This window comes from Pogona vitticeps, chromosome 7 (assembly GCF_051106095.1).
Source record: "Pogona vitticeps strain Pit_001003342236 chromosome 7, PviZW2.1, whole genome shotgun sequence".
Lineage (NCBI taxonomy): Eukaryota > Metazoa > Chordata > Lepidosauria > Squamata > Agamidae > Pogona > Pogona vitticeps.
Window position 1 is genome coordinate 5,585,957 of NC_135789.1, and position 26,334 is coordinate 5,612,290.

Here is a 26,334-nt window from a genome sequence, read left to right on the forward strand (position 1 = left end):
GGGTGTAGGATTGAGGGAGGGAGGGAGGGGAAATCTTGAACCTGTTGTGCGTTGTTGGGTTTGCACAGAAGGCGGCTTTGATTTTTAAAAAATTATTATTTACATGTTGATCTGCTGCTAACCATTTCCTCTGAGCGAGTGGTTCCCAAGCTTGGGTCCTCCAGATGTTCTTGGACTACAATTCCCAGAAGCCTTCACCACGAGCTGTGCTGGCCAAGATTTCTGGGAGTTGCAGTTCAAGAATGTCTGGGAGCAGCGAACCACAGCAAGAAAGAGTCCCAAAGAGAACATGGTTTAGACTCTGGAGAAGCAACCGGTTCAGTGAGCTGGTTGGGAGGTTCCAGATGTTGTACTCCCCAAAAGTTAACTTTTCCAAGTTAGATCTAGAGTATGCAAATAGAGATTCAAATCTTCCATGTCCAAGAAGAGTTAAATACCTCCAGTGGAATGTGAGTTCCATAAAGCATGGCAGTCATAAGGTAAGATTCCTGCTCTAACATCTGGACTATGAAAGTATTGTTGGATCCATTATTACAGATCATGCTTCCTGAAAAATAAGTAGTTTGGGAACATAGATGGGGGCCTGTACTGTACAGCAATTCTTTGCAAGAATGTGCTGACCCCTGCTGGCAATTGTGCCTGGAATTACAGCTTTAATCAATGTACCAAATCAGTTACAAGAGTGGTAAAATATATCTTCTAAATCCAGTTGTGACCTATTAAATTAACTATTAAATTAACTATTAACGTTACCTCATTGGTCTTCCCTAGATGGGACAATTTAGGCCTATAAATCAATATGCGACAAAATACAAGAAATTTTTTGGACCTATGATGGATAAAACCAAACTACTGGGTTATATACAATACTGTACTATGGATGGAGCCAGAGGCTGGGAGTTCATTTCCCCACTATGCATTCCATAAAAGCCAGCCTGGGTGGCCTTGGGCAAGTTGCACAGTCCCAGGGCGCCCCCTGAAGGAAGGGAAGGGGAAACCACTTTTGAGTCTTCTCTACCTGCCAAAACCCTGAAAAGGGTCACCAGAATTGACAGGACATTTATTATTATTATTATTATTATTATTATTATTATTATTATTATTATTATTATTATTATTATTATTATTATTATTATTATTATTATTATTATTATTATTATTATTATTATTGTCGTCGTCGTCGTCGTTATAAGGATGTGTAAATCTGAAGATGCTGAAGTGGTGCAAAGCAATAATAAAACATGACGTGTATGCAATAAATACACATCGCTACAAACAAATGATCGACAAAAATTAAGTCTTAAATAGTGACATCCATCAACGGGTCTGAAAAACAGGTTTAGCAGTGTATCTTGGGATATACTGTATGGATACTTCGTACAGAAAACCTGTATCTCAGCAATACTGCATTAAAGGTATTCATAATAATAGCACTAATTAAAAAAAAGGTTGCCAAAGGTGGGTGGGACGGGAGCACAGCCTTCACGTGAATCTAAATCTACCCTCCTGGCCAGACTTGAAATATATAGGGCTGGTGATGAAGCGAGTCACGATCTCATCTGCTCCACCGAGCAAAAAAACAAAACAAAAACACCCATCACTGGGGGTGATGGGTGTTGTAGTCTGTGAATTTCGGATGATGGGAGTGAGTTGTAGAATCTGGGAAACGGATTCCGGGTGGCGAGTGCAAGGCTGGCCCCAAAAGTCACCTTTAGGGGTGAATCATGGGGGGCGGGGGGAAATGTCGCCCCGTCTCTCAGGCACCACCACCAATTAGCACAGATAGACCTAATTTTTGTCCTCCTTAAAGCTTCCCCTAACTCCCCTGTTGCTAGACGGATTATCCTCGCGCTCCACTTCCCCTTTTCCTATTGGCTGCAGGTGGGTTCCCTTCCCTTCTCCTTTCTTTTCTTTTTTTCTCCTATTGGCTACCTCAGCCTTCCATCACTTCTCTTTTGGCCCCGCCCTTTAAAAAAGAAAAGAAAACGCCGTCGGCTGTTGGCATTTTTTGGGGGGTGGGCGGGAATTCTTTAGCTATCCAGGTGAAACCCCGCCTCCATGCCCACTCGCCATTGGTCCATCGCAGGAGGCGGAGTCTGGCGGGTAGAGGTTTTCTGTGAGAGAGAGTGAGAGAGAGAGAGAGACTCACTCACTCACTCACAGGCGAAACCTGATTGGTTGGGACGGCCTGCGCGAGCAGGTGAGCGCGGGGGCGGAACCAAGGAAGGGCAGGGAGGAGCCGGGGGAGCCTCTGATTGGCTGCTGGCGGGAAGGCGCGCGCGGAGGAGGTGGGGGAAGGTGAGAGAACTCCTTCGCTGAGGCGGAGGCCGCCATGTTGGGGGCCGGAGGAGGAGGAGCGGCATCATCTGCGGCGCCGTCGTCGTCGCTATGAAGGCTCGGGGCTGCTGAGGTGGGAGGAGAGCGCGCGAGAAGTTCCCTCACGGTCGCCCACCGCCTTCCTCACAACTTTCGCCCGGGGCGCTTGCGAAGCGGTGGTGCGTCAACTTCTTTTTTATTATTATTATTAATAATAATCTTTTTTTAAAATCTTTCATCATTACCTCAGGCGAAGAGGAGAGGGTGGGTCCCGAAGTTTGAGCAAACTTCCGCGGAGAGCGGGGGGGGGAGGAAATAAAGGAAGAGAGGGACAAATCGTCATCATCCTAACAATCATAACAGCAGCAGTAATTAAAATTATAACAATAACAACCGTCATCTTAACAAGCATAATAATAATGGGAGCGACAGTTAATGGTGAAGCAACTCACAGACTTCAAAAGTTAGGAGGGTGCGGAAGGTGGGGTCAAAATATTTTAAATAAATAAGGAAGGAAAGAAGAGGGGGAAAAGAGAGGAGGGAAGGGGTTCCGGTGGAAGTATTTGGGTTTGACAGAGAAAATTGATTTTTTTTTAAAAAAAAATATTTTTTTGCTGGGGCCATTTTAGGAGGATAACAGTTATCTGGGGTCAGTAAAGGAAGATGGGTAGATTATTTGGTGGATATGGTTTGGTTTTGGGCTGGGTAGAGGAGATTGTTTTCTACCCTTCCTTGTAATCCTAAATTTGGAGTTTTTTTGGAGGTGGGGGGAATGGGCACAGGTAGATTAAATCAAATCCCCCCCCCCCAAAAAAGGAGTGTGGGTAGAGTGATTGCTGAGATTAGTGAAAGCATTTACTTATTTCATTTAATTTTTTAATTTCTCTTTCCTTCTCTCCTACTGGCGAATATTATTTGTTTGTTTATTTATTTACCAACCACCCTATTAGTGCCATGCACTATTCTGGCTGGTTTACACAAGTTAAAAACATGTAATAATAATGTTCAATGAATTGTTAAAACCACAAAAACCTTATTAGCGTATTTTGTGTCTCCCCCCCTCCTTGCCAAAATTTAGTTGTTTTCGCTCCCTTGTTGGTGACAGGTTTTGAGGGTCAGAGGAGCCCTTAGGGTTGAGAAGGTGTCATTGTGGGGAAGAATGAGTTGAGAAAGGGGTGGAGGCTTTTTTGATTTCAGGCAACCCTATGTGGTGGAATTTAATTTCAAGGGAACGGGTTTTAATTCTTGTCCCATTTGATTCAGGAAAGGTGTCTTGTTTGTAGCCAGAACTGATTAAAGTGTCAGTGATACAATAAGTTACTACCCTCTCACCCACCCACCCGATGAGGAGAAGTGTAAGAAAAGAAATGAAAGTTTAAATGTAGCATCTGCTGCTTGCCATCTGAGGACACAGGTTGTAATCAGGGGTGGTGTGCAGGGAAATAAATCTGTTACCTTTTAAACTAAGTGTTACAACTCTTCTGTTTTTAATTTTTATTTCCTATACTGGAGCCGATGAACAAGGCTCCCTTGCTGGAAGTTTGTTCCAAAAGTGTCCTTCTGGGTAAACTGAAAGAGTCTCAGAGTGATCTCTGCTTTGTCAAAGCTAATATATGTTTATTGCTTATTATACATCACTTTCTGGTTTAATGAAATATTAAAAGAAAATGTACTACTACTACTACAGCTACTACTATTACATAGGAGCCTAGAGACAGCTTCTGGAGAAGGTGAAACTATCCTTTTTCATTCTTATGTACGTTTACTTGGATGCCTTCTTAAGTGTCATTGGCAGTGAAGTGAAGGGACTGCAGCAAAGGGCTTACACAGTAGCGGGACATTGTTTTCTGATAAAAAGATGATTTGAAAGGATTTTATGTCATGAGACCACCCCCACTCCCACTTTTGTTAAAGTTTAAAGTGATGGGCAAGGTGGGAAGTGAGTCTTAAAGGAAAGAGTTGTTGTTACAGTGATAACAATTATGACAATTTTAGCATGGCTATTTTGTACATTTATATGGGGTACACCATCTGCATCTTAGCTGCTCACTGTGGCAACACTCCTGTCCCCCAGCAAAGGATCCTTTGTGAGATGGGTGTGATATTAGCTGGATTAGAAATGGGTAAACTTCTTGTAATTTAATAATTATAAAAAGGACTGTTAATAATACTAATAATAATCCTAGAGCTGCAAAGTTGGAAGAGACCCTATGGATAATCTAGTCAGCCCCTGTCAGAGACACAGTGGGGAATTGAACTCCCAACCTCTGGCTCCTAAACCATTGAGCTATTTAACAGTTTATATTCATCTTGGTTTCTAGTTTCCTTGTCTAGAAGCAGGCACTTAAAAAACCCCACCATATCATGTTTACCTGAGAATAGCTTAAAGAAACTAAATATAAGGAATTGTAAACGTTCTGATAAATGTATATTTATCTTTAGAGAATGTAACAGGTGGGGTACTTAAGAAGTACTGGTTCCTGAGTGGAATAACTCAGGGTACTTGATAACAGTAGAGTGCAGATTATATCACACCATTGTAAACTTTTCTCTGAGAGATGTGTTCACAGATTTTGCCTAAGTGCTTTGACACAAGTAATGTGCTCGGTGCTCTCTAAATGGGTTGATCAATGGAAAGAGGAATACACGTGTAAAGAAAATTGTGAGCCCATTGTAGAAAGTCTAAATGCACATTTGAGAGCCTGATCTACAAGGGAAAGCTTAATCTTGCACACACATACTTTAAATGCTTATAGGAGAAGCTAAGAATGCCTTTGGACCCGTTGGTGGTGCCTTTGTCTGCTTGGTGAGCATTGGCTTCATAGAAAGCATTGATCAAAATCAGGGAAAACTTGCTAAACAATCTTGGCTGGTTCCTGTGCTGAGCAAAGAGACTGGATTCTCTCCTTCCCTTTTTTTGCACATAGCCCTGTAGTACATGTAATTTTTACATATTTCTTTAATGTATGTTTTTGCAGCATACGAAAGCAAATAGTTTTTGGTAGCTTGAACAGTGTTGAGACTTCTTTCCTTATGTATTTTTAAAAAGAAGTTGAGGGACACTTGCGCTGGGAAGCAAGGGTGTCAGAAATCTGTATGGTAGATACGCCTGCAGAATAGTTAGAATTCAGCTTTGTAAGAAAGACTGACAAGCATTACTGGCCAAAATTGTTATTTTCCCCCCTCAGAAACAACTTTTATTCCTAATTAAAGACAAAAAAAAAATTTAATGGTTGCCTTAAATTTTGGACTGTTGACTTTTATTATAGCATGTTACTAGTTACCATATTTTTTTAAATGTTTGTTGAAAAGTTTACATGTTATCTCCCACAGAGAAATGGATAGCAGGAACTGCCTTCTCCCTTTTTGGGGGGGAATCTCTTTAGTATAACTAATACCTCTAATTATGCCTTTTACCAATGTCGATAACATACAAAGGCTGTTAAAAGGGGGGAAAGAGGAAAAGCTTTTGATGGACCCTCCGCCAAGGCCCAATATATGTATTTCCTGGGGGAAACCCTCCAGTTAACAGAGTAACACCTGTGGAGGACATATTTTTGACTAGCACTTTGTTGGATGCAGGGCCTAACTCTTTAAGGGAAGGGATTGAATGATAATAGCAGTTCTCCTCATCTTTGAGAGGATTTGGGTTTCTTAGAGATCCCACTTAGAACTGGTTGATCTGTTTGTCCAAGGTGTGCTGCTGTGATTGTGTGCTCTATTTATGCAGTGGTTCTAGTCACTGTATAGTTAATGATTGATGTCAGGTTTCCATGTAGGATGGCCACATGAAATGGAGGAGATACTTCCTCTAACAGTTGGAGTAGAAGGAGTTGGGGGGAAAGGTCAACAGGTGTAGCAACTCTTCAGTTTGAGGATGCTGATATTGTCAAAGCCATTGTTTCATTTGTGAAACAAACTTCCATGCTTCCATGTCTAGAGCGTGGGTTAGCTGATGGGATTATGCTGTAGGCTACACACACTTTGAAAGTTGTGGTGTAAAAATCAACATGCTTGTGTTTGGACTTAGCAAGGGGAGAAACTGATCAATAGTCCATTTGCTTCAAATCAGAGATGGTATTTTTAAAAAATTCTTGAGATTATGAAAACAGTGATTTGGTGAAATGGTTGTTGTAGATTTTTCAGGCTGTTTGGCCCCAAACATGGCCAAATAGCTCAAAAAGCCTACAACAACCATCGGATCCTAGCTATGAAAGCCTTTGAGATTTGGGGAAAGTTTAATGGAACTAGTATTTCTGCAAGAAAAGGGGATTAGATACTAATCTGTTTGGATACTGTTTAGTAACTAAACAAATGTGAACTAGCTGTTAATTTCTTTGACTTGTTTGTTTTTACCATTTAGCACAATATCTGTTCTTTAGCACAATATCTGTTCTGCTTTCCAGTGATTTGTATGTGTGTTAGTGCATTATATTTCTTTTCTACTCATGCAGTCTAAAGACGTCTTTATCTTGGAAGAAGCATGGAAACCATACTTGCTCATTTTTTAAAACTCCTCATCTCTCTTGAATGATTTTGAAGACAACTTGAAAGCTGCTTTCATACCATGCCTAGCAGAATGGGATCAAAAATAAACATGAAGAAAGATTTCATCAGAGTAAAAACTCATTATAATGGGTAAGTTCTATTAAGGTTTTTTTTGGAGGGGGGGGTTGTCCTGAATTCTGCTTGTCATCTGTCAGTTTCTTTCAGATCTTGGATGAAATCCTCTTATATTGAGTCTAAAGTTGTGCCTGCAGAAGTTCAGAGAGAATAATACCCAGACAGGCCGTGTTACATGTCTGATTGTGTATTTAGTTGTGCAACTACACTGGCACAATATTTCCTGAATACAATGTCAGCCTTAGCAAATACTTTGCAACTGCTTGAGTTACGATGGCATAGCTATGCAACAGGATTGGGCTTTTTAATTAATTTTTTGTGGTAACAATAATAATGTGTTATCTGACTTGTAGAGACCCTTTCCAAGGTTTTCTAGGTATAAAATCATCAGAAGTGGTTTACCATTCTATTCTTCTTGGGGTTCTCTGCAACTATGTAGCTTGCTTATAGCTACAAATGCTGACTCTTCTCCCAGCCCTGTGGGGAATGAAACTCCCAATTTATGGCTCTCCAATGATGCATTCCTCTCCCTTGGCTGATTCTTTGGATCCTGCCCATAGACTCGCAGGTGCTGCTCAAATGCTCAGCTCACAGTTCAGTCATGTACAGTACTGCTTGGATTTCAAGTTTAGCCTCATTAGCTTTAATGGAACTGGCAGTCAGAAACAGAAACATGTGTTGGCAGATTCCGGTAAGGGTGCTGTTGAGTTGTACTTTGCACTCAATAGCTGTTGATGGATTTCATATTATGTGCAAATCTTTTACGAACCCTTACATAACAACCTTTGAACTTTCCTTCACATTATTTGTGCTATGAAAGTGCCTAATATGAGATTGAAACAATAGACTAATTTTAGAATGGGGAACATTTCAGGGAGTATTTTCTAGCCAGGGGCTCAGTGTCTGTATTAACAGAAACTGTTTTAATAATACAGTTTTGTAAATGTCATTTGCTTAGGAATAAGTCCCATTGAGCTTAGCAGCACTTGCTTTTACATTTAAGTTAAGACTCACATGGAAAAATGGTGCCTGGTTCATGTTCCCTCTAATTTTCCTTCCCTCTCCATGGGAGCCTCTGCATGCATGAAGGGGCAGAACTTCATCTGAAATGGGAAGTAAACAAATTGAGTGCTGGTTGCCTATGTGCAGCCCAGTGAAGCTCTGCACACATGCACATGGGCGTACCTTAGAGGGAATGTTGCCCCTGTTGGCTTAAACCAGAGTCATTGGATTTAACTGAGTTATCACTCACTCTTTTCTCCATGCATCAGTGTAGGTTTTCCATGATAGTTGACAAATGCTGTGCTAAATAATTTAAGGTATCTCTGGTACAGTGCTCCTTTGATATTATGATTAAACTAATTGCAAGGAAGAGGGAGTCATACTATTCATGATTGTTGATCTGTCTCCATGGAAGCTTGGGGTGGGTGGATATTTGTACACTTCAGGTGTAATGGTGCTTAAAGCAGCAGAGGCGATCATGCAGGATAATTGAAGAATAGGTCATATTTACTTAATCTTCCTTTATGTAAAGAAACTCTTGATTTGGTGGTTGTATACAGTTCTTTGAATTCCTTTGAATGCAACCCTGTTGACTAAAGCACTGAAGAATGCATAAAATGCTTTCACAAAAAGTACATTCTTAGTTGTCTTGGCCAAAATATTGGGTTAGGGTGGAGTCATTCACTTCATGGGTGAAAGACAGGGTGTTAAAGACAGTGGAATTAAATGCCAGCAACTGCTTATCTTTGATTCTCTGAATCTTAAGACACACTAGAGTGTTAGTGTTTAGTCTTCGACTGGGACTTGAAAGATCCGTGTTCTCTCCCCGTCAGGCTATGAAACTTGCTGAGTGTCGTTGAGCCTGTCAGTAGGTATCTCACGAAGTAGTTGTGAGCATAAAGCTGAGAGGACAAAATCCCTGTGCACTGCCTTGAAAGAATGGTGGGTGTAAAATGTAATAAAGAACTAAGTAATACATAGGCAGTAGTATGAAGAAATTTGCACATAGTTTAGCTGGCTTTCTGTGTACGGGTGCTGCTAAAATAAAATATAGAAAAGATGTTAAAGAGTTGATGCTAAGAAATGCATTTGACGTGTGGACGTATTACAGGCTATGCCCACAAGTTAAACAAAGTTGCTTGGGTTGAGAGGGTGCCAGTGAAGAAATACTAAGATGAGTGAAAACCAAGAAATCATCATGCATTATGTGAAAGCTAGAGTATATTGTTCACATTGTGATCAGGGAGAAGGCACCTGGAGTGTTGTGTACAGTTCTGGTTGTCACACCTCAAAAAAAGACATAGTGGAACTGGGAAAAGTGCAGACGAGAGCGACTAAAATGATGCCTAGGCTACAGTGTTTGGGGCTGTTCAGTCTAGAGAAAAGGCTCCTGGGGGGACATGATTGAGACGTATAAAATTATGCAGGGGATGGATAAAGTGGATAGAGGGAACCACTTTCCCCCTCTCGTGCAATATCGGAAGAACGGGACATCCGTTCCAGTTGATGGTTGGGAGAGTGAGAAGAGACAAAAGAAAATATTTCTTTACCCAGTATGTTGTTAGTCTGTGGAACTCCTTGCCACGGGATGGGGTGCTGGCATCTGGCCTAGATGCCTTTAAAAGGGAATTGGACAGATTCCTGGAGGAAAAGTCCACTCTAGGTTACAAGCCAGGATGGGGATGTACTATAATCTCCAGGGCTTAAAGTAAGGTTCCTCCAAATGCCAGTTGCAGGGGAAGGGTATCAGGAGACAGGTATCTAGTTGTCTTGTGTGCTCCTAGAGGCATCTGGTGGGGCTACTGTGAGATACAGGGAGCTGGACTAGATGGGCCCTTGGCCTGATCCAGCAGGGCTCTTCTTATGTTAACCATGTTTGGGTCCAATGTAGATTTCAGCTGCTCCTTGCCCTGGTCAGCATCCAATTCCAAGGCAGTGTAGGGGGTAGAGTAACAGACTAGCACTCAGGAGACTGTGTTCTATATCTTTCCGGCCATGGATTATCATTGGTATTTCTCATACCCTGAAAAAACTGTTGGGTTTCCAAGGTAGGCACCATACATTAGGTGGAATTTGATGACACATAAGACACACGGAGTTCTATTTGAAATCCTAGGCAGGTGTGTAAGGACAGTATTACAGCAGATAAAATGAAATGTAATCTGGGCAAAACTGTGGATTGGGAAATGTCAGAGAAGATTTAGATCAGTTTTTTGATGGATTACATTTCCCCTTAAAAGTCTGAGAATTATCCTGAAGTGACAAAGGTGACTTCAAGATTTTTTTTAAAAAAATCACCATGTAGACTAGTTTAACAGGTACACCCTGTCTGTAGAAAGCTGATCTAGCCAGATTGGCATGCATCTTGTGTATCTCCATGCTTGATTACTGTAATACGCGACCTTGCCTGAGAGACAGTTTTGAAACTGCAGCTGGCACAGAATGCAGCAGCTAAAATGCATGCCAGAGCTAATGTTTAGATTGTGTTATACCTATTCTACATCATTTATGTTGGCTGTCAGTTAATTTCCATTTCATGGTGTTGGTTTGGGATTTCAAAGCACTAGCCCACTCGCCCAACCCTCTAGCCCTGGTATGGTGAACCTTTGGCACACCAGTTGTTTTGCACGACAACTGTCAGGACCTCCAGCTTGTGTTGCCAGTGATTAAGGGCTGTGGGAGTTGTTACAGTCCAAAGCATCTGGATTGTCAGGATTCACTGCCCTTGCCTCTTGCCCGTCTGCAAGAAGTGTTAGGCAGGTGGGTGCTAGCATAGGGGCTTTCTCGATGGTGGCTGCATACCTTTGGATATTCCTCCTCAGGAGAATATGCCTGGCCTATGTCATTGGCAGTAAGCAAAAACCTTAACACAGAATTCATTCTACTGGGCATTTGATGCTTGAAAGTAATGAGCTGTTTCTGCATGTATCTGCATCATTATTATGTACTTATGTTGGAAGGTTTGATTTTGGAGCTTTCAGGTAACCCCTGAAAGGATATTAATATCTTTTAAATAAATAGACAGTGGGTAGCTACCTGAAGGGTGGCCCCTGAATCTTCTATGAGAGGCAGGGCCTTCTTCTCGGTGGCTCCTTCTTTGTGAAATCAGCTCCTAGAGGAGCTTTGCATGGCGCCTCCCTGGCAACGTTTAAGAGGCAGCTAAAGACACGGTTTTTTAGGAAGGCCTTCCACTCCAGCCCTAGTTGAGCCGAGCTACTTTTACATCCCAGTTCAGTTATTGCTGTCTGTATCATTGTTACTTGTTCTGTTTTTATACAGTTTTTATTAACGCCCTGGCACCCTCTCTTTTTACAGGGTTAGATATTGATGATTTTGTCGTGTTAACTATTCGGTTGTTAACTTCTGTGAACTGCCCAGAGTAGTTCTGCGGCAGTAGCGGGTGCGGTATATCAAATTGAAACAATAAAACAAACAAACCAATAAATATAAGCAAAAAGTGTTAGGAAACCTTTTGAGCCTTGGTTGATAGAATACTCCCACCGGTTTCACTTTTTGGGTGTCATTTTCAGCTATCCTCTCAGCCTTTGCTTCATTTGCATATATTTATTTCCCTGTGGTCATAAGAACCATGTGAAATTTGAAGTCAGAGACACGCTAGTTGAGGCAGCCTGTTTGTGATTTAAGGAGAAAAAAAGTAGCGATTATAAACATGTGACATTCTCTCTTTCAGGGATATCCTCATAACTAACCTGGGTGCAACCATGAATTATAGTGAACTTTGTGATGAAGTGAGAGGGATGTGCAATTTGCAGCAGGAACAGCCAATTACCCTGAAGTGGATTGATAATGAAGGTATTTCAGACTCGTGTTACATGCTTTCATTTTTTTGGCAAATATTTCTCTGATACAGTTTGCGGTACATTTAATTATCTGGATATGACGAAATTGGTGACTTTTAATTTGGAACTATTGAAGGCGTTCTCAGTTTCACATAATAGATATCAAGGGATATTCGCTTCAGAGAACATAGCTTTGGGATGCTCACAGCTTAGATAATCATTGTGATGTCGCTTGTTTTGCATGTACTGAACTGAGGAACTTCAAATTTTTACCTGTGGGATACAGTCTCCCCTTATAAATTGTATGAACCCAATTCTTTGTTGCGCAGGCTCTGTGCCCTTGCACCGGGTCCAGATACAGGCATCAAGGTTTTATAAAGTTAGGAGACCTGTGTGTATACTCTTACTCGAAATAGGAGAGAAATACAGGCATTTCTTCATAACAGCCTGATGTGCTGACTGAGCTTGCACAGGACAGAGCGGAAATGAGTCTTTATTATGTCCTATGTCGAGTAAAAGTGGGAGAATCAGTGTGCTGGAGGCAGCCCAGGGATCCCAATCCATCCCTGAAGCCCCCCCCCCCATCTTTCCCTGAGAATCTGAAGTCCTTTTCGTCTGTGGTTGCCCCTTGTTAGCTAGGGCTTCCATGAACTGACTGAGCCACACTGCTGGAAGTAGCAGCTGAGAGCCAACCTCCTTCCCTCTTTTTTCTCCCTCCACAGGAAAGGAGACAAAACTGGGTGCTTTTAATCTGGTGTTCCCAGGAGAAGCAATGCTAAGAAGTGACTAGTTTCTACCCTCCCCGGGTTTGGAAAGAGGAGTTGAGTGGGGCTGAAACAGGGCCAAACTCATGATATTGGAAGCTTTCACCGCAGGGACTGCAGACGGTGGAGGATTTGAGTGATGGTGGGGTATCTGTTTCTTAGCTCTGTCATATCCCATATTGTGTGTATTGCTCTTGTGTGGAGGTGGATTATGCCCACTGAGGGGATCCTAGCTATTTGTGTCCTTCTGTTGTAACCCAGAACTAAAAACCAGATTTTCCTATTAGTAAATGTTTCCTGGCAGTGGGAGCAGCGAGGCAAAAGCCCAGGTTTAGACAATAGTTTAAGCTTGTATCTCTTGGTCAGCTTAGCTGCTCCTGCTGGTATGACAAGTGAAATGGGTTGTATGCTTGAGAGCAAGCAGATCATGAACGCTAAGCCCGGATTCTCTATTATTCTGTTTTATTGCTGCCTGTGAATGTACCCATTGACTGGCTTAACATGTCACATTTCCTAACACAGTCTTTGCTTTTCTTCTTAACTATAAACTCCACCAGTTGGTCGTCGCTGTCTTTTTGCTTTTATTGTTTAATGGAGACAGATTACTGGTTATATAACGGCAACATGTTTTTTTCTAATTTGAAAATCATGGGTGGGTATGGCTCAATAAACGAAGCTTCTCTTGACATTTTTATACACTGCTCCCACCTTTTTATAGGCACTCCATGTCTGCTTGGGAATTCGAGAATGTTTTTGTACAAAGACAATCAAGCCAAGATGTGAGATGATTTGGTTAAACGATTTGTTATTTTACCACCTGAGAATGGCACTTCCCTGAATTCGTCCTAACAGAGTACTCTTATCTGTCCAGACCTCCCTTGCCACTGACAGAAACAGGCCTAATCCAAATTCAAGCTGGAGAATAGTGGCTTATAATGTATGTATATTTTCCCCTCCTTTCAAGAGGATGCTCCAGTAATACCGTGCAGAAATTTGATCTGTGTTCATGCAGCGTGATTTGTCTGCGGATAACACAATATGAGAATTATTGCATTTCTGCAGTCTTTTCCTGCTGATTAGCAAACAAGACTATCAGTGAGCATTATTTAGTGGTTAATTCTTTGGCAGCAAATGCGACTAGTGGATTAATTTACTGTGGAGCAATCTGAAAGGCATCCCAAAAGACAGGTCATTAAAAGCACTTAAAATACACTTAAAATGCACTTTGTTCTTGATGAGAACTTGTAGTAGTTTTACAGAATATTTTGAAAGGTGTCATGTTTAAAAATGGGGACATCGTGATCTAAAGTTTATTCTTGAGTAATCCAAGGAAATGAGGGAAAGGTTGGAAACACTGAGGCTTCAGTTTAATAGAGGTCCTTCATTAAGGCAGGGGGTTGGGACCTCATAAAAGTACCTCCTAACTCTATGGTTCCAAAAAAAGACATCAGCTGAGTGATTCTTACCCAGTGCTCATTTTATCAGTTTTCTCCAAAGTCTCAGGAATTTCATGTCCTGTTCTTAAAATTTTTTTTCCTTCGTGGATTTTTTCTGTAATCTACTGGTAGGGTACTAAACAGACTTTTGCTATTACAGAAGCAATAAGTCTTTTTTTGGTACTTCATTGTTTTTTGGGGGGGGTTGTTTATGGCTTTTCTAGCCTTAGTTTTTCTTCTGATTTCTTTTGTATTGGACCACCATGATACCAATCTCCAGTATAGAAAATGTGGAAAGGCATTGTCTTGCAGTGGTGCCAACAGATCGGTCTGTTGACTTCGACTGTGCAGGCGGTTGTTTTCCCTTTTCAGTCAACATTAAAACAAAATTAAGAATTAGAGTAAAGTTTTTCCAGCGTTAACCTATTACCAATTATACCTGTTCTAACGTATTCTCTTTGTGCATTGCTATTCTCATACTTAGGGACAGTTCTTCAGTAGCCTCCAAAAGTTTAACTAGCCCATAGTTTCTGGCTGCAGAGAGAAGGAGCTGTCTGGTTTCTCGAAAACTTAATCGCAGGTGTGGGACTCAAAATCTCTTGTTTGCCTGTAGTACCAAGGAGTGTGAGTAATGCAAGACGGCATTACACCCCACATGCATGTGGATGTGCTTGAATAGGCTACAGGACATATCAGAAGACCAGTTCTTTTTTCAACAACTAAGTGAAATTTTTGTTATTGAACTTGTGTGTCCTAAGCCTTTGAATTCTTCCTTCTCAAGAAACTTCATTTAGGCTAACGGGTTATAAATTAGATTCCTGGCACTTTTTAAGATAGAGTTGTTGTTTCACACTCTCTTTCTCCCTCTCTTCTTTTTGTTTTTCTTGATAGGTGATCCATGTACCATTTCGTCCCAGATGGAGCTAGAAGAAGCATTCCGTTTGTACTCTCAGCACAGGCATGAAGGGCTCGTTATTCATGGCAAGTATCAGGATCTCGTCAACATTACAGTTTCCATTTCCTGGGAAATAACGCATTTCAGACCTGACTTTTTCTATAGTACTGTGTGGTATCATAATAGAATTCAGTTTTACGGTTGGAAGATCGATGCAACCAGCTCTGCTTGACTCCTTTTTCTATTTTCTTCTTGGAATGATGTAACTATTGATGCTGCTTAGACCTCTTTCTATGGGATGCTCCCTTCATTTCGTGCGTGTCTTGTGTTTGCCTCTGTGCTACTTTCTGCAAGACAGGTATTTACTGCTCTTCATCATGTCACAACTCTCTAAATTTAGCTGCCAGTCTGTAAGATCCATTTTCCCTGGCTCTTTAGTATTTAACTAAACCAAAAAAGGGTCATATGAATTATCTCAATGCCTCTTGCTGCTTATGCGCATTAACTATGCAGGTGTCTTGAAGTACAAACTCGTATACATCTTTTTAATTTTTTCTTCTTATGCCTTCATGCCTCTGCTTGGCTCTGTTCTTGCAAATATGTTCCGTCTTCTCTGTCAGTCCCCTTCCTTGTATAAATCCCTCCTTTAATGCTTGTTGTTCTGTAGACCACCACAGCCGTGAATCTTTCTCATCTTTTGTATTAAGCACATTTCATTGACCCTCTTCATTTCTGGCCTTTCTTAAGTAAGATGTCTTCAGTGTTCTGCCTTTGAATCCCAGTTCTTCTGTAGAAGCTAAATTCCATTGTCAGTGCTTGTGGATAAAATGGCAAATGGCTAGAAATGTTGTTTAATAACAACATTTATTACACATTTTGATGGACATTGTTATTGTTGTTGCAGTTTTCCCCAGCATTCCAGAAAAACCAGGCATGCCTTGCCCAGGAGAAGACCGTAAGTATTTTTGATTTTGGTTTGCATCAGAGGCATGCAGTTGCATTTTTGGACTACATCTCCCAGAATCCCTCAGATATGCTGCCTAGGGAATTCTGGCAGTTGTAGCCTTAAAACATGAACCTGCACACCTCTGAGAGGATAGCACTCCATCTTACAAAACATTGTTAGTAAAAAGGTGTGTTGTGTATTCTTTGGTATACTATATATTGTTAAGCGTTGATCTTTTATTATTAAAGTTTTGTGCTGCCTTTCTTCATTTAAAGTTAACTTTTAATGTTGATGATAAGACCACATCTCTTGGCTTCTGAATTGAATCTCTCTGCAGTTGAATGACAGTAAAATGGATCTGTATGTGTCATTCTTCTATTAATATTGCGAAAGTACTGAGATAATCTGGTGCAGAGAAGATGGGCCAGAGTTTCAGATGTGGCTGTTAAAGCAAAGACTTCATTTTCACCGAAGTGCTTTGTTTCCCTAAGTGTGGGTGTTGTTCTGCTGATAGGTACCAAAACGGTCATTATGAGGAGAGTAGCAAGAGTAGCTAGGTATCGAAAAGACGTTAGTGTATTAATCCTCTTCTGGCACTTTAGGTTGAAGTAAATTTGTACTTTCTTTGAAATGAATGCAACATAAGCCATGAGTAGCTTGTCAGACGTAGAGCTGTAACCCAACATAATAATTGGGGCTTACCAGGAATGAACTTTGTGCTGGGGTACTCAATTTACTGACCTCAGATTGATGGAAGGCTGAGTCAACCTTGATCCGGCTACCTGAGCTGCCCTCCAACTAGGAGGAATGACTGAGGTAAGCAGTAGCAAAAAAACTTAAATGTGTTGCCTACATTGGAACACAGCATCAGTTGTAGGCTGCAGGTACCATAGATGCTGTAGAGAGGGGGCTGTAGATACATGAATGGCCCATTTGCAATCCCCCTTTCTTTACGTGGCTACTCTCAGGCTGAAATCCAGTAGTAAGTTACAACTAGAATAGGTTCATTGAATCGGTGGGGACTGAGTCGGGTGAGTCAACTCCCCTGTAAGTTCCATTGATCCAGTGGCCATACTCTAGTTGCAACTTAGTACAATATTTCATCCTCTTTCTTCTTTCCTCCCTCCTTATCTCTGAGAGGTCCATTCCTGCATCATCCCTTCCTCCATTTTAAGCTAGAGAAGTGGCTGCAAACAGACCTGGGGGCGGGCGGAATGAGGAGCTTCTATGTTCTAAATTGGGTAAATTTCTTACCCTCCTGCACGTGTTTGCTTGGATTACTTTGATAAATGAAAAGTAGGTTTTTCTTTTTCACTAACAACCAGTCCGCAGAGTGATACAGAGCGCTGTGTTAGGCAGCTGCACTCTGACAGTGAAACTGCTGAATAATCCAACTGGCGCTCCTGTACCCCTTTGTCAGCGGTGCCTCACAAACCCTGCTTTATGAGCTTAAATTAGTTAAAACACCGTTAGTTTGGTATTAACTTGTAGGGTGTTTCATTAGGTGGTCACATTATAAATTATGCATCTGTATAGATTAATGTACGTAGTTTCTATGGACGGAAAAGAGCAGATACGGATTAAATGGTTTTCAATGCACTCCTATGGGAAATGCAGATTCAACATAAGAACTTTTCAACTTGAGAACCACCTTCCAATACGGATTAAGTTCTTAAGTAGAGACCCCACTGTAACTCAGTTGACCTAGTTCTTCACTAGCATGTAGAATGTACTAACAGTCCACTGCCGTGTTAGTGGACAGACTTGAGTCACTTCAAATAATCGGAAAAGTTTGCCTGATAGGATATACTTGGTGAGTGATTGTAACGTCGGACTTTTCCAAGGTGAAATGAATGCATCCTGTAGGATTCTGGCCCTGTGAGGCCTTCCTAGAAACGTGGTAGTGAGATTACTTGCTGTTCATACTACAGTGCAACTGATGAGTGAAATTGGCTAGGATTAGTTCTTAAATATTCACACAGATCAGATCATCCTGGGACTTGGATTAAGCACTAGGGTGGGCAGTCCCTATACTGTACTGTATATAAATTAGGCTGTTTTAATGAATGTAATGATCCACAGCAAAGGATCCAGATGATTTCATTCTGTTTTTCCTTGTCAGCAAATAAATGTAGCTATTTGGTAGGTTTTATGGCTTCATTTCTCATTGGAAACAGCTAAAGATGGCACTTTCAAAAAAAATCTTGTGTGAACACTGCTTTAATTTATTTTTAAATTTTTCTCTTGTTCTTCTCACTGGTGTTTACAGTGAGCCATATTTAAACTTGGAAGTTATTTTCTGGGACAAGAGTGAGAAATTTAATTCTCTATTCACTCAGAATAGGCTGTCACTTAAATTAGCAATCTGTTATTGCAGACTAATTTTCTGCAGTTGCACAAAAATGAGAACGTTCTGGAATGAATTGGACGGCAAACAGTTGGGTAGATTTCCCCACCCTACTGAGTTGTGAATGCACATCTCATTTATATGAGATTATGATAAGGCATTTATCTCACATTTTAAGCAAAAATATTATTTGCATTTTTAATTTTGATTTCTTTGGAAATATGTTGTAAGCTTCGGCACATGTGGAAGCACTAGAGTGTTTTTTCGCTAATGCCTTTCAAACTTAATATACTGTTACAGCAAACTTAATAGATGGCTTTTTAACTTTGGCTCAGTGGAAAAATAAGATGTAATAATGTGCATCCCAATGAGTAAAGCTCTGAATTCCGTACCCCTATTTTCAGGAGTGTTGTTTTGTATCTGTCTCTTTTCAAAGAACTGATTTAAAAACCGTGCTCGCCAAACTTTGTTCAAAAGTTAAAAAATTGTTCAAAAGCTTAAAAAAGAGAGAATGTTTCAAAGTGTAACAATACTTTCTCCAGGTTTTAAAGTGGGATTCATGTACAAGCAACAGCGTGGGTTATTTTAAGAAGATCAGCAGGATAAAAGAATGAATGAATGAATGAATGAATGAATGAATGAATGAATGAATGAATGAATGAATGAAATAGGTTTTCACAATTACTCGCCCTCTAAACTCATAGTGACCCAAGTCTGTGTTCTCGTCCGAATTCTCATGCATGGAAAGGGTACCTTTCCCAAGGCTTTTCTTCCTTAATCAGGTAACATGCAGGGAAACGTATAAATTCTGCTCCTCCTGGTAGTAGAAGGTTCAAGTGGAGGCTCACGACCCTTATGGTTTTTCCGTGGAAGTAGAGTTCAGTCTTCTCTCTCAGATGTCAACATCGCCCTACGTGTCTCTTGGGCCCATGCCACCTTTATAGGGACTAATTATGTACAAGGTATTTTATCACCTCCACCTCCACCCCCATGTGAAGGCTGTTGGAAGCACCCCTTATTAAAATACTTAAAAGTCTCCTGATGTGCTATGCTTGGTGGAAGTTGTGGGAGCAACAGTGCAGCTTGATATGGCTACACTGTTATTTACAGCAACATTCTCTGGTTGAACAGTTTATGAGGTTTTGGTTGCCTTCCAGCTTCCGATTCCTTGCTTTTATAAAGATCTGTAACAATACCTCTCTGTTCTTGTTTCTGTGTGTGTGTGTGTGTGTTTTAATCCGCTTGCTGTCCGCTTGTTAATGTATATTTATTAGAGAGGTGCCCATTATTTGTGCTTTCTCTTATCAGTTCCTTGACATCCATGCCATGTTTTAGTTTGTGCCTCAGCTGCTAGCTACAGCCTCCCAAGGGAGCCAGTACCACCCGTGCCTGGATACATGAGGCAGAGATGTGAAAGAGAGAGAGAGAGAGAGAGACCAGGATAACCAGGCTTCCATTAAATATTTGCTCTTAATGTTCAGCCTGATCCTGCCTGTCGCCTTCTCTCTCTGTGTGGGGTTGTTTTTTTTGGGGGGGGGGGGGGGTTGTCTAGTGCTTATCCAAACAGCAGCATCCCTGAAATAAGGGAACGAGGAGATCCCCTTTCATACCTCCTGCATTGTAAAGCATAAAGAATGACATGCTGAAGAAGCAAAAGAATAAAGCCCAGTGAGTAATGCGTTTCTTTTTCTGTAGATGTTAACGTGCCTTTACTGCGATTGTTATGAACCGAGGCCATCGATGCAGTATGTCTGTGCATGTGGTGCAATGGATAATAGAAGTCAGCATTTTGGTTCTCTCGCCGACGGTCCTCCTTTGCAGCCCCGATTGCTACAAACAGAGATTTCGCGGCCGCCTCTTTGCCCGTACTGGGATGTGGCTGAACAAGCGCTGAGAAATACTTGGGGTGTGTGTGTGGGGGGGGGGAATTGCCCTCAAAAGACGTGTTCCTGCCAGGAGACAGATTTTTTTTTATTTTTTTGTTTCAAGGGGGAAGATCAGACAGAGGAGAGAGAGAGAGAGAGAGAGAGCATGCAGCGTGAGTGATGCTGCTGCTAAGGGAGATTAATGAAGGAAATGTATCCCAAAAAACCTGACGGTATGTGTTGTGTTGTGTTCGGGCCTGTTTTATTGTGCCAGTGTTGTTTTCTTTATTGCACCAGTTTGCTTAATTGGCTCAGATTTGTTACGTTGCAAAGAAAGCTGAAATGGATTATTGTGTTTTCCTGTCGTCATACTGAGGAGAAATAGGATGGTACCGCATTGCTACATTGGGCTAAATCAATATGTTTTAATGGTCAGACTGTATTTTGTGCAGTAGTGGGTGCTAACACATACTAGTACTTTTATCTGGCTTATTTTTCAGCTTGGCTAAGGAGGAGAAGAATCTGTCTGCTCTTGTTTATTGTATAGCAAGGTGTTTTTTTTAAAATGTCCTTTTTGGTCCTTGAGTCACGGAATCTGATTAAGGACCCTAATCATATTTGTTTATATTAGTCTTCAACCTTATAAAAATGCAGATTGTCATCTTTTTTTTATTCTCACATGCAGCTTTTATATTCTGTTGCTTCTCATGTCCCATTTGCCCAACACCTTTAACGAAAATTAAATCATAGGTCTTAAAATGCCTTTTGGGTGTTTAATCAGTGTTTTCCCTGAGGAGTTTTTGCTGGATATGCCTGGCATGTCATATCGTGTGCTGTGCCCTGTATGGTTTTTCCCCTTGGAAGAAAACGAGGGTTATAGGTATTGTTGGCGTGTGGCCTTGTAAATATTGTGGGACAGGTTCTCCTTTCGTTTGTTGCTGTATTAGCGGCAATGATTAGGTTATTCAGAGCACGCGAACAGCTCCCATCCCCCAGCGAAGAAAGGAGTGACTGCGACTATAGAAGCAACTCTGAAAGATCTGGATTTGCTTGCAGAGGGCAATTCTTTTTTGTACTGCAGCTACAAAGGAATGAGGTTTTATTGGTTAGAAAGATTGGGCAAGGGGAGGGTTCCAGTCATGCAACCATATTTGTCAAAATTAACAGTCATGCTGGGTATTGTATTAGTTGTATCATAGTTTATCTGGTGTGTTTAACCCTCCTCTGCCTCGCCCCCCCCCGGTGTATACATGCCTTTTGCATCCAAAAAAATAAATGCCTCATTGTTAGATAACATGTAGTGAACATGTTGTCTATGAGATTTGAATGTCAGAGTCAGATTACTTGGCCAGGCATATTTTGGTTTAATTCTGGCAGCCCCTTTCCTCCTTAAGTCCAAAATGACCAATGTTTAATTTGATGCAAAAACAACAAGAGGCTAGTGGCTCATTAAAAACAAACAGGCTTTATTTTTTCATAAGCATTTTGGACTAATCTCATAGCCATCCCTCCTCCCATGTGGAAATCTGCTTTTGAAACTCAGAGAACTTTCAAAAGCAGACTGTGATCTGGTGTGAGGCTTATTATTGAAAGAAAATAAATAGCGTGGTCATGCTAAGACCTATAGGTGTATCAGAATAAAATATTCAGATCCTGGACAATGTGATTTGCTTTTTAAAGAGGCCTTATTGTTTAAAGTGACCTGTACATATAGCTTTCCTAATTTTTACAAATCTTCATTCATTCTTGTCTCTATGAAATTTTGAAAGGCCTTCGTAATGCTTGGGTTTTGTGATAAACTGTGCTACATAATCTTGGATGATAAGAGCTAGTGGTACTATTCCATATCTTTTAGAACTCATGTAGATCTAAATTTTTTGATTCTTAATTGCCAACTCTTTTGACCTTGTCTGTCAGGATTTTGTTTCAGAACTTAGCCAAGAGTAAATCATGGTTAATGCTAGTCATAGTTAATAAGGATGGTAATATAACTGTTAAAAGTTGACTTTGCCCAGGAAAAGATGCATGTATTCCTTTATCTTTCCCTGATTCTCTTAATTATGTATTATTTCACTTAATTACATCATTAGTGAGCCTTTAACCTGGGATAAGTCCATGCTTCATACAAACGTGTTTCAGATATATCCGGTCTGGGCCTTCATTTTTTGTTAAATGGCCTTTTGAGAAATTTGGTAGTAAATTGCCGGACAGATTTTCTTTCTTTATTTAAAATATTTTTTACCCTGTCCTTAAAAGGACCCAAAGCGGCTTAATCATATATCGTAATGTTAAAACTGGAAAGGGCCCTATGGATCATCAAGTCCAGCCCCTGTCAGGGAAGCACAATGAGGATTCGAACTCCCAACCTTTGGCTCCACAGCCAGGGACCTAAACCACTAGGCTATTCAGCAGTTCTGATTTCTGTGAAGTTGAGGGGTGGAGTCAGAGACTTCAAAGCAAAATAAATTGGGTGCCTGAATGATTAAATGAAAAATTCCCCTTGAGGCAATGTAATGGCACATAACAACAACTTGTAGCCCAGCTGAAAGTCATAGGTGGGATCCGCCCTGGGAATGAGGAGCATTTGGTCTTCCAGTTGTTGGAGTTCATTGAATATGATCCCTCACCCCCATTGATCATAGGATCCCTTCTAGCCCTGCAGTTCAATGGTTGTTGTTATTATTATTATGGTTAGGACTGAGGGGAAATGTAGCCCAACATCTAGATAACTACCCTTTTCCCCATCCTTGGTATAGCAGCATCACCGGCGAAAAGGGTGGATAATTACAAACTAATAGTGATTCAACCGTTTATTTGTAACAAAACATATTGATTGTGTCTCTTAGGAGCATTGTTCATTTAACGTTTTTACTAAGCGGCTATATTCACTTAGACTCAATTGGGTAGTAATGAAATTCCATACAAGAACACTAAGCAGAATCAGTACCTTTCAGAGAAGGGGGCCACAAGGAACACAAGAGTACAGAGTGCTGAATTGTGAATAATGTGTACAAAACTTTCTAGAAGCAAGGGTAGGCATTTATAACTCTCCGTGAATTTGGAAATGCATTTCTATTTTGCTTCTGTTGAGAAAGCAGGTATTCAGAATTTGCTGAAACAGTACAACATGTGGTCACTATTACTGTATTTTTATTAGATTCATTCTCAGGAGAAAGATACTTTTGGTCATGAGAGAAACAGCCTCCAGAGGAAAGATGTCCACCGACCAGTGGAAACCCTCATGTCAGTTTCTCCTGCTCTTCTTCATCATCCTCAGTTCTGTCTGCCTCGGGGCCAAGCTGTTGTGGAAGAGCTGCTGTCTGCCTTCCTATGGTCTTGCCCCAGTCCTTCCTGCCATCAACTAAGGCCTAAAGCAGGGGTGGGGGCTTTGACCTCTAAGATACTGTTGGGTGTCAGAGCGCACCATCCTTGTTAAGTGGAAGATGGGAGTTTTTAGTCTGAAATATTTTAGGGGCTAGCATATCAGACAAAGGAATTGACACCCAACACTAAAATACTAGCTTTGATGCGTGAATATTGTGGTTTTAATAACACAAGTAGGACCATAGTTGATCAGGCTGAGAGCCAGTATGTTCTGCACACAGTGACCCACCCCTTGCTTACAGGATGTGGATATATTGCCCAGCAACTGTTACACAGAGGCAAATTCCTCTTGATTCTGGAGGTCTTACATGGCCATCCAGGCTAGTTGCCATCGAGAGCTTTGTCCTGTATGCGTTCCTCTAGTCCCTTTCAAAGCCAAGTTGTCAGCCATCACTACATCTTTTGGTAGTGAACTCTACCGTTGAACTATGTGCTGTGTGGTTATTAGTAAGTTTGCTTTCCTGTTGAATTCTGAGGCAGGTCTGTTTAAGTATGATAGCACACTTTGCAGTTACCAAAATATTGGCAACCGCTGTGCTATGCAATACAAACTTGCAGGCCTGTAGCCATTGGATTGGGCATGGAGGTCCTGCCCCTCTGGCTTCCCACTTCCAGAGCAGGGATTAGGGGGTTGTTGATCTCACCAAGCTCCATGTGTCTTGATCACACACACATACTTTATTTCCTGGTGGAGCATATGGAGCCTGTTTAATAATGTATTTAGCATCCTTCACTTTTCATTTTAACTTGGCTGGCTGCCCTCATTATCCTTAGGCCACCACAATCCCAAATTTCTCCCTATGGGGCTGAATCCCCATTTGGTGGCCCTTTTCTGAAGTGCCGCAGTTAGGGAGACACCCCCCCCCCAAAAAAAACACCATACAAAGCTTGTATTTGCAAACGTAATATATATTCTGAACAGTTTTGTTCAGAAACAAATAATTCATGCACACATGAGTGTCTTCAGACTCTGACAGGCCAAACATTTATTTTGATGTTAATGTGTAAAGTATGGAACTCTGGGAACTGAAGCATAGTGCAAATTAACTATTAGGTTTGTCTGTCTGTCAGAAATCATCATCAAAGTTATTGTTTGATTTAATGTGAGGCTTCTCTTGATTTTGGACCTTTAAAAACATAACAGTAAAGTCATTTTCTTCTGCCAGTGTCCACACGCTTCCCTCTCCATAAAAAGTGCCTTTTCTATTGAGGTTTTGCAGCTAAGCTGTTACACATATGTTGGTCTACTGTGTGAAGTGACACTCTGGTTTGTGTGTAGTGAAACAGATTGACGTTGTCGCTTGTGGAATAGAGGCAGAGAGGAAGCTGCAGTTTCCAAGTGTTGGATTATCAAGGAAACACCTGCTATTTATTGTTTCGAGTGACTCTCTGAAGTCATTGGTTCCTGTTTCTCCGATTGGAATGATCGGCTTTGAATATAGGAACATAACTTTCTTCTTATTTTGGAGCATTTGCAGAAAAGAGGGCGACTTAAATGGTTTTTATCAGGTTTTCCAAATAACTATGATGTGTTTTTAAATCAAATCACTTTGAGTGGTCAAGCGTAGAAGCCTGATAAATAGGGGAGGAACTGGTTCTCTTTTCTTCTGGGTTTTGCCTGTGACGCATAGGACAATGCGTGAACCTGGCAATCATTTAATTATGAGTGAATGTGGGCACAGTCTATGACCGTGCATGACACAGCTTCAGTTGGCATGTATTGCTCACATCTAACGTTCCCTCTAAGCTGTGTGTGTGCCTAGCGTGGTCACACAGTGCTGCATCGGGGCTGCGCAGCCAAGCCAGGTTTGCTGCCCTTTTGCCTCCGGTTGCAGCCGGAACTACACATGCACAAGATGGGAGCCCCGCCCAGCTGACCAGAAAATCTGAAAGAGTGTTGCTCACATCACATACTTTTTGCAAAATCTCCTCCTTCAGGCCATCCTGTTATAGAGCCTGTTCCCTTCCAGTTGGATAGCTCAGTGGTTTCGGTCTCTGCTTGCGGAGGCCAGAAGTTGGGAGTTCAGTTCTGTACTATATCTCCTTGACAGGGCCTGGACTTTATGATCTATAAGATCCCTTCCAGCTCTGCAGTTCTAAGATGTTGATAAAAATATTTCTGCCAGATATTTTGATATGACTTAATCTATGAGAGCCTAACTTTACTGAGAGCCTAAGACAGACCCTTTAGGGTGGAAGGACAGAATGCAAAACATGTATTGCTCACAGTGAGCGCCACATGCTTGCCCCTTCATTGCTTACATGGAGCAAGCGCTGTTTGCTTCAAGTGAACAGGCAACTGTTAAATGAGCGGTTTGCAGTAAGAAGTAGATGATTATAAAGAGGTGACAGTCATAAAAATGTGCATAGCTGGAAGCCTGCAAGATTAATGGAACTTTGCAGCGTATCTGCAGTTGGATTTTTACAAGCAAGTAGTTTTCCAACAGGAAATTAAATGAAGGTCTTGCAGTTGTTATGTTGAAGAAGCATCTGCTATCTTTCCCAGTTAATCGTGATAGATGTGTTAACCTGTGGAATTAATGTGGTTTTTAAAAAGTGGATCAAGTTTTCTTGTGTTTAATCAGTGAAAAATTTACAGGCCTGGGTATCTCAGTGTGAATGGGAGGATATGAACTTATTCTTTGATGGTTGAGTATGTGAGCAGATAACAAAGGTCTCTGGTGATGGGGGAAAGGATGTGAAGGAGTGTGGAGATAGGAATAGGCTTCACTGCTGGGTACCCCTTTAAGCCAGGCGTTGCGAAGCTGTGATTCTCCAGGACTTCATAGGACTGAGGTCCCCCCCCCCCCCAATCTTCATTTAGCACAGCCATTAGCTGCGGTGATGTGAGCTGCAATCCAGCATAATTTAAAGTGTTCATCCTTTATGATTAATTTTTTTTCTATCTGTGGTATGATCATTACATTTCTTGGGATGACAGTGGGACACCAGCAGC

The 26,334-nt window shown here is 41.2% G+C and overlaps 1 protein-coding gene across 8 annotated transcripts in view; it reads left to right on the forward strand.

Annotated features, from left to right (window-relative positions):
* The first annotated feature begins 2,107 nt into the window (after window positions 1–2,107).
* The window catches only part of PRKCZ (protein kinase C zeta), a 69,115-nt gene continuing 44,888 nt past the window's right edge, over window positions 2,108–26,334 (forward strand). Inside the window, exons 1-5 of one of the 8 annotated variants that reach the window (XM_020814942.3) lie at window positions 2,108–2,200; window positions 6,771–6,954; window positions 11,633–11,754; window positions 14,833–14,922; window positions 15,741–15,791. In XM_020814942.3, the coding sequence (XP_020670601.1) occupies window positions 6,884–6,954; window positions 11,633–11,754; window positions 14,833–14,922; window positions 15,741–15,791 (334 nt within the window). In that variant the 5' untranslated portion in view covers window positions 2,108–2,200; window positions 6,771–6,883. Of the gene's footprint in view, window positions 2,201–2,332; window positions 2,496–6,770; window positions 6,955–11,632; window positions 11,755–14,832; window positions 14,923–15,740; window positions 15,792–19,193; window positions 19,798–19,840; window positions 20,228–26,334 lie in introns of those variants that run through there. The other 7 variants (XM_020814941.3, XM_020814943.3, XM_078379440.1 and 4 more) reach the window with 7 other exon arrangements.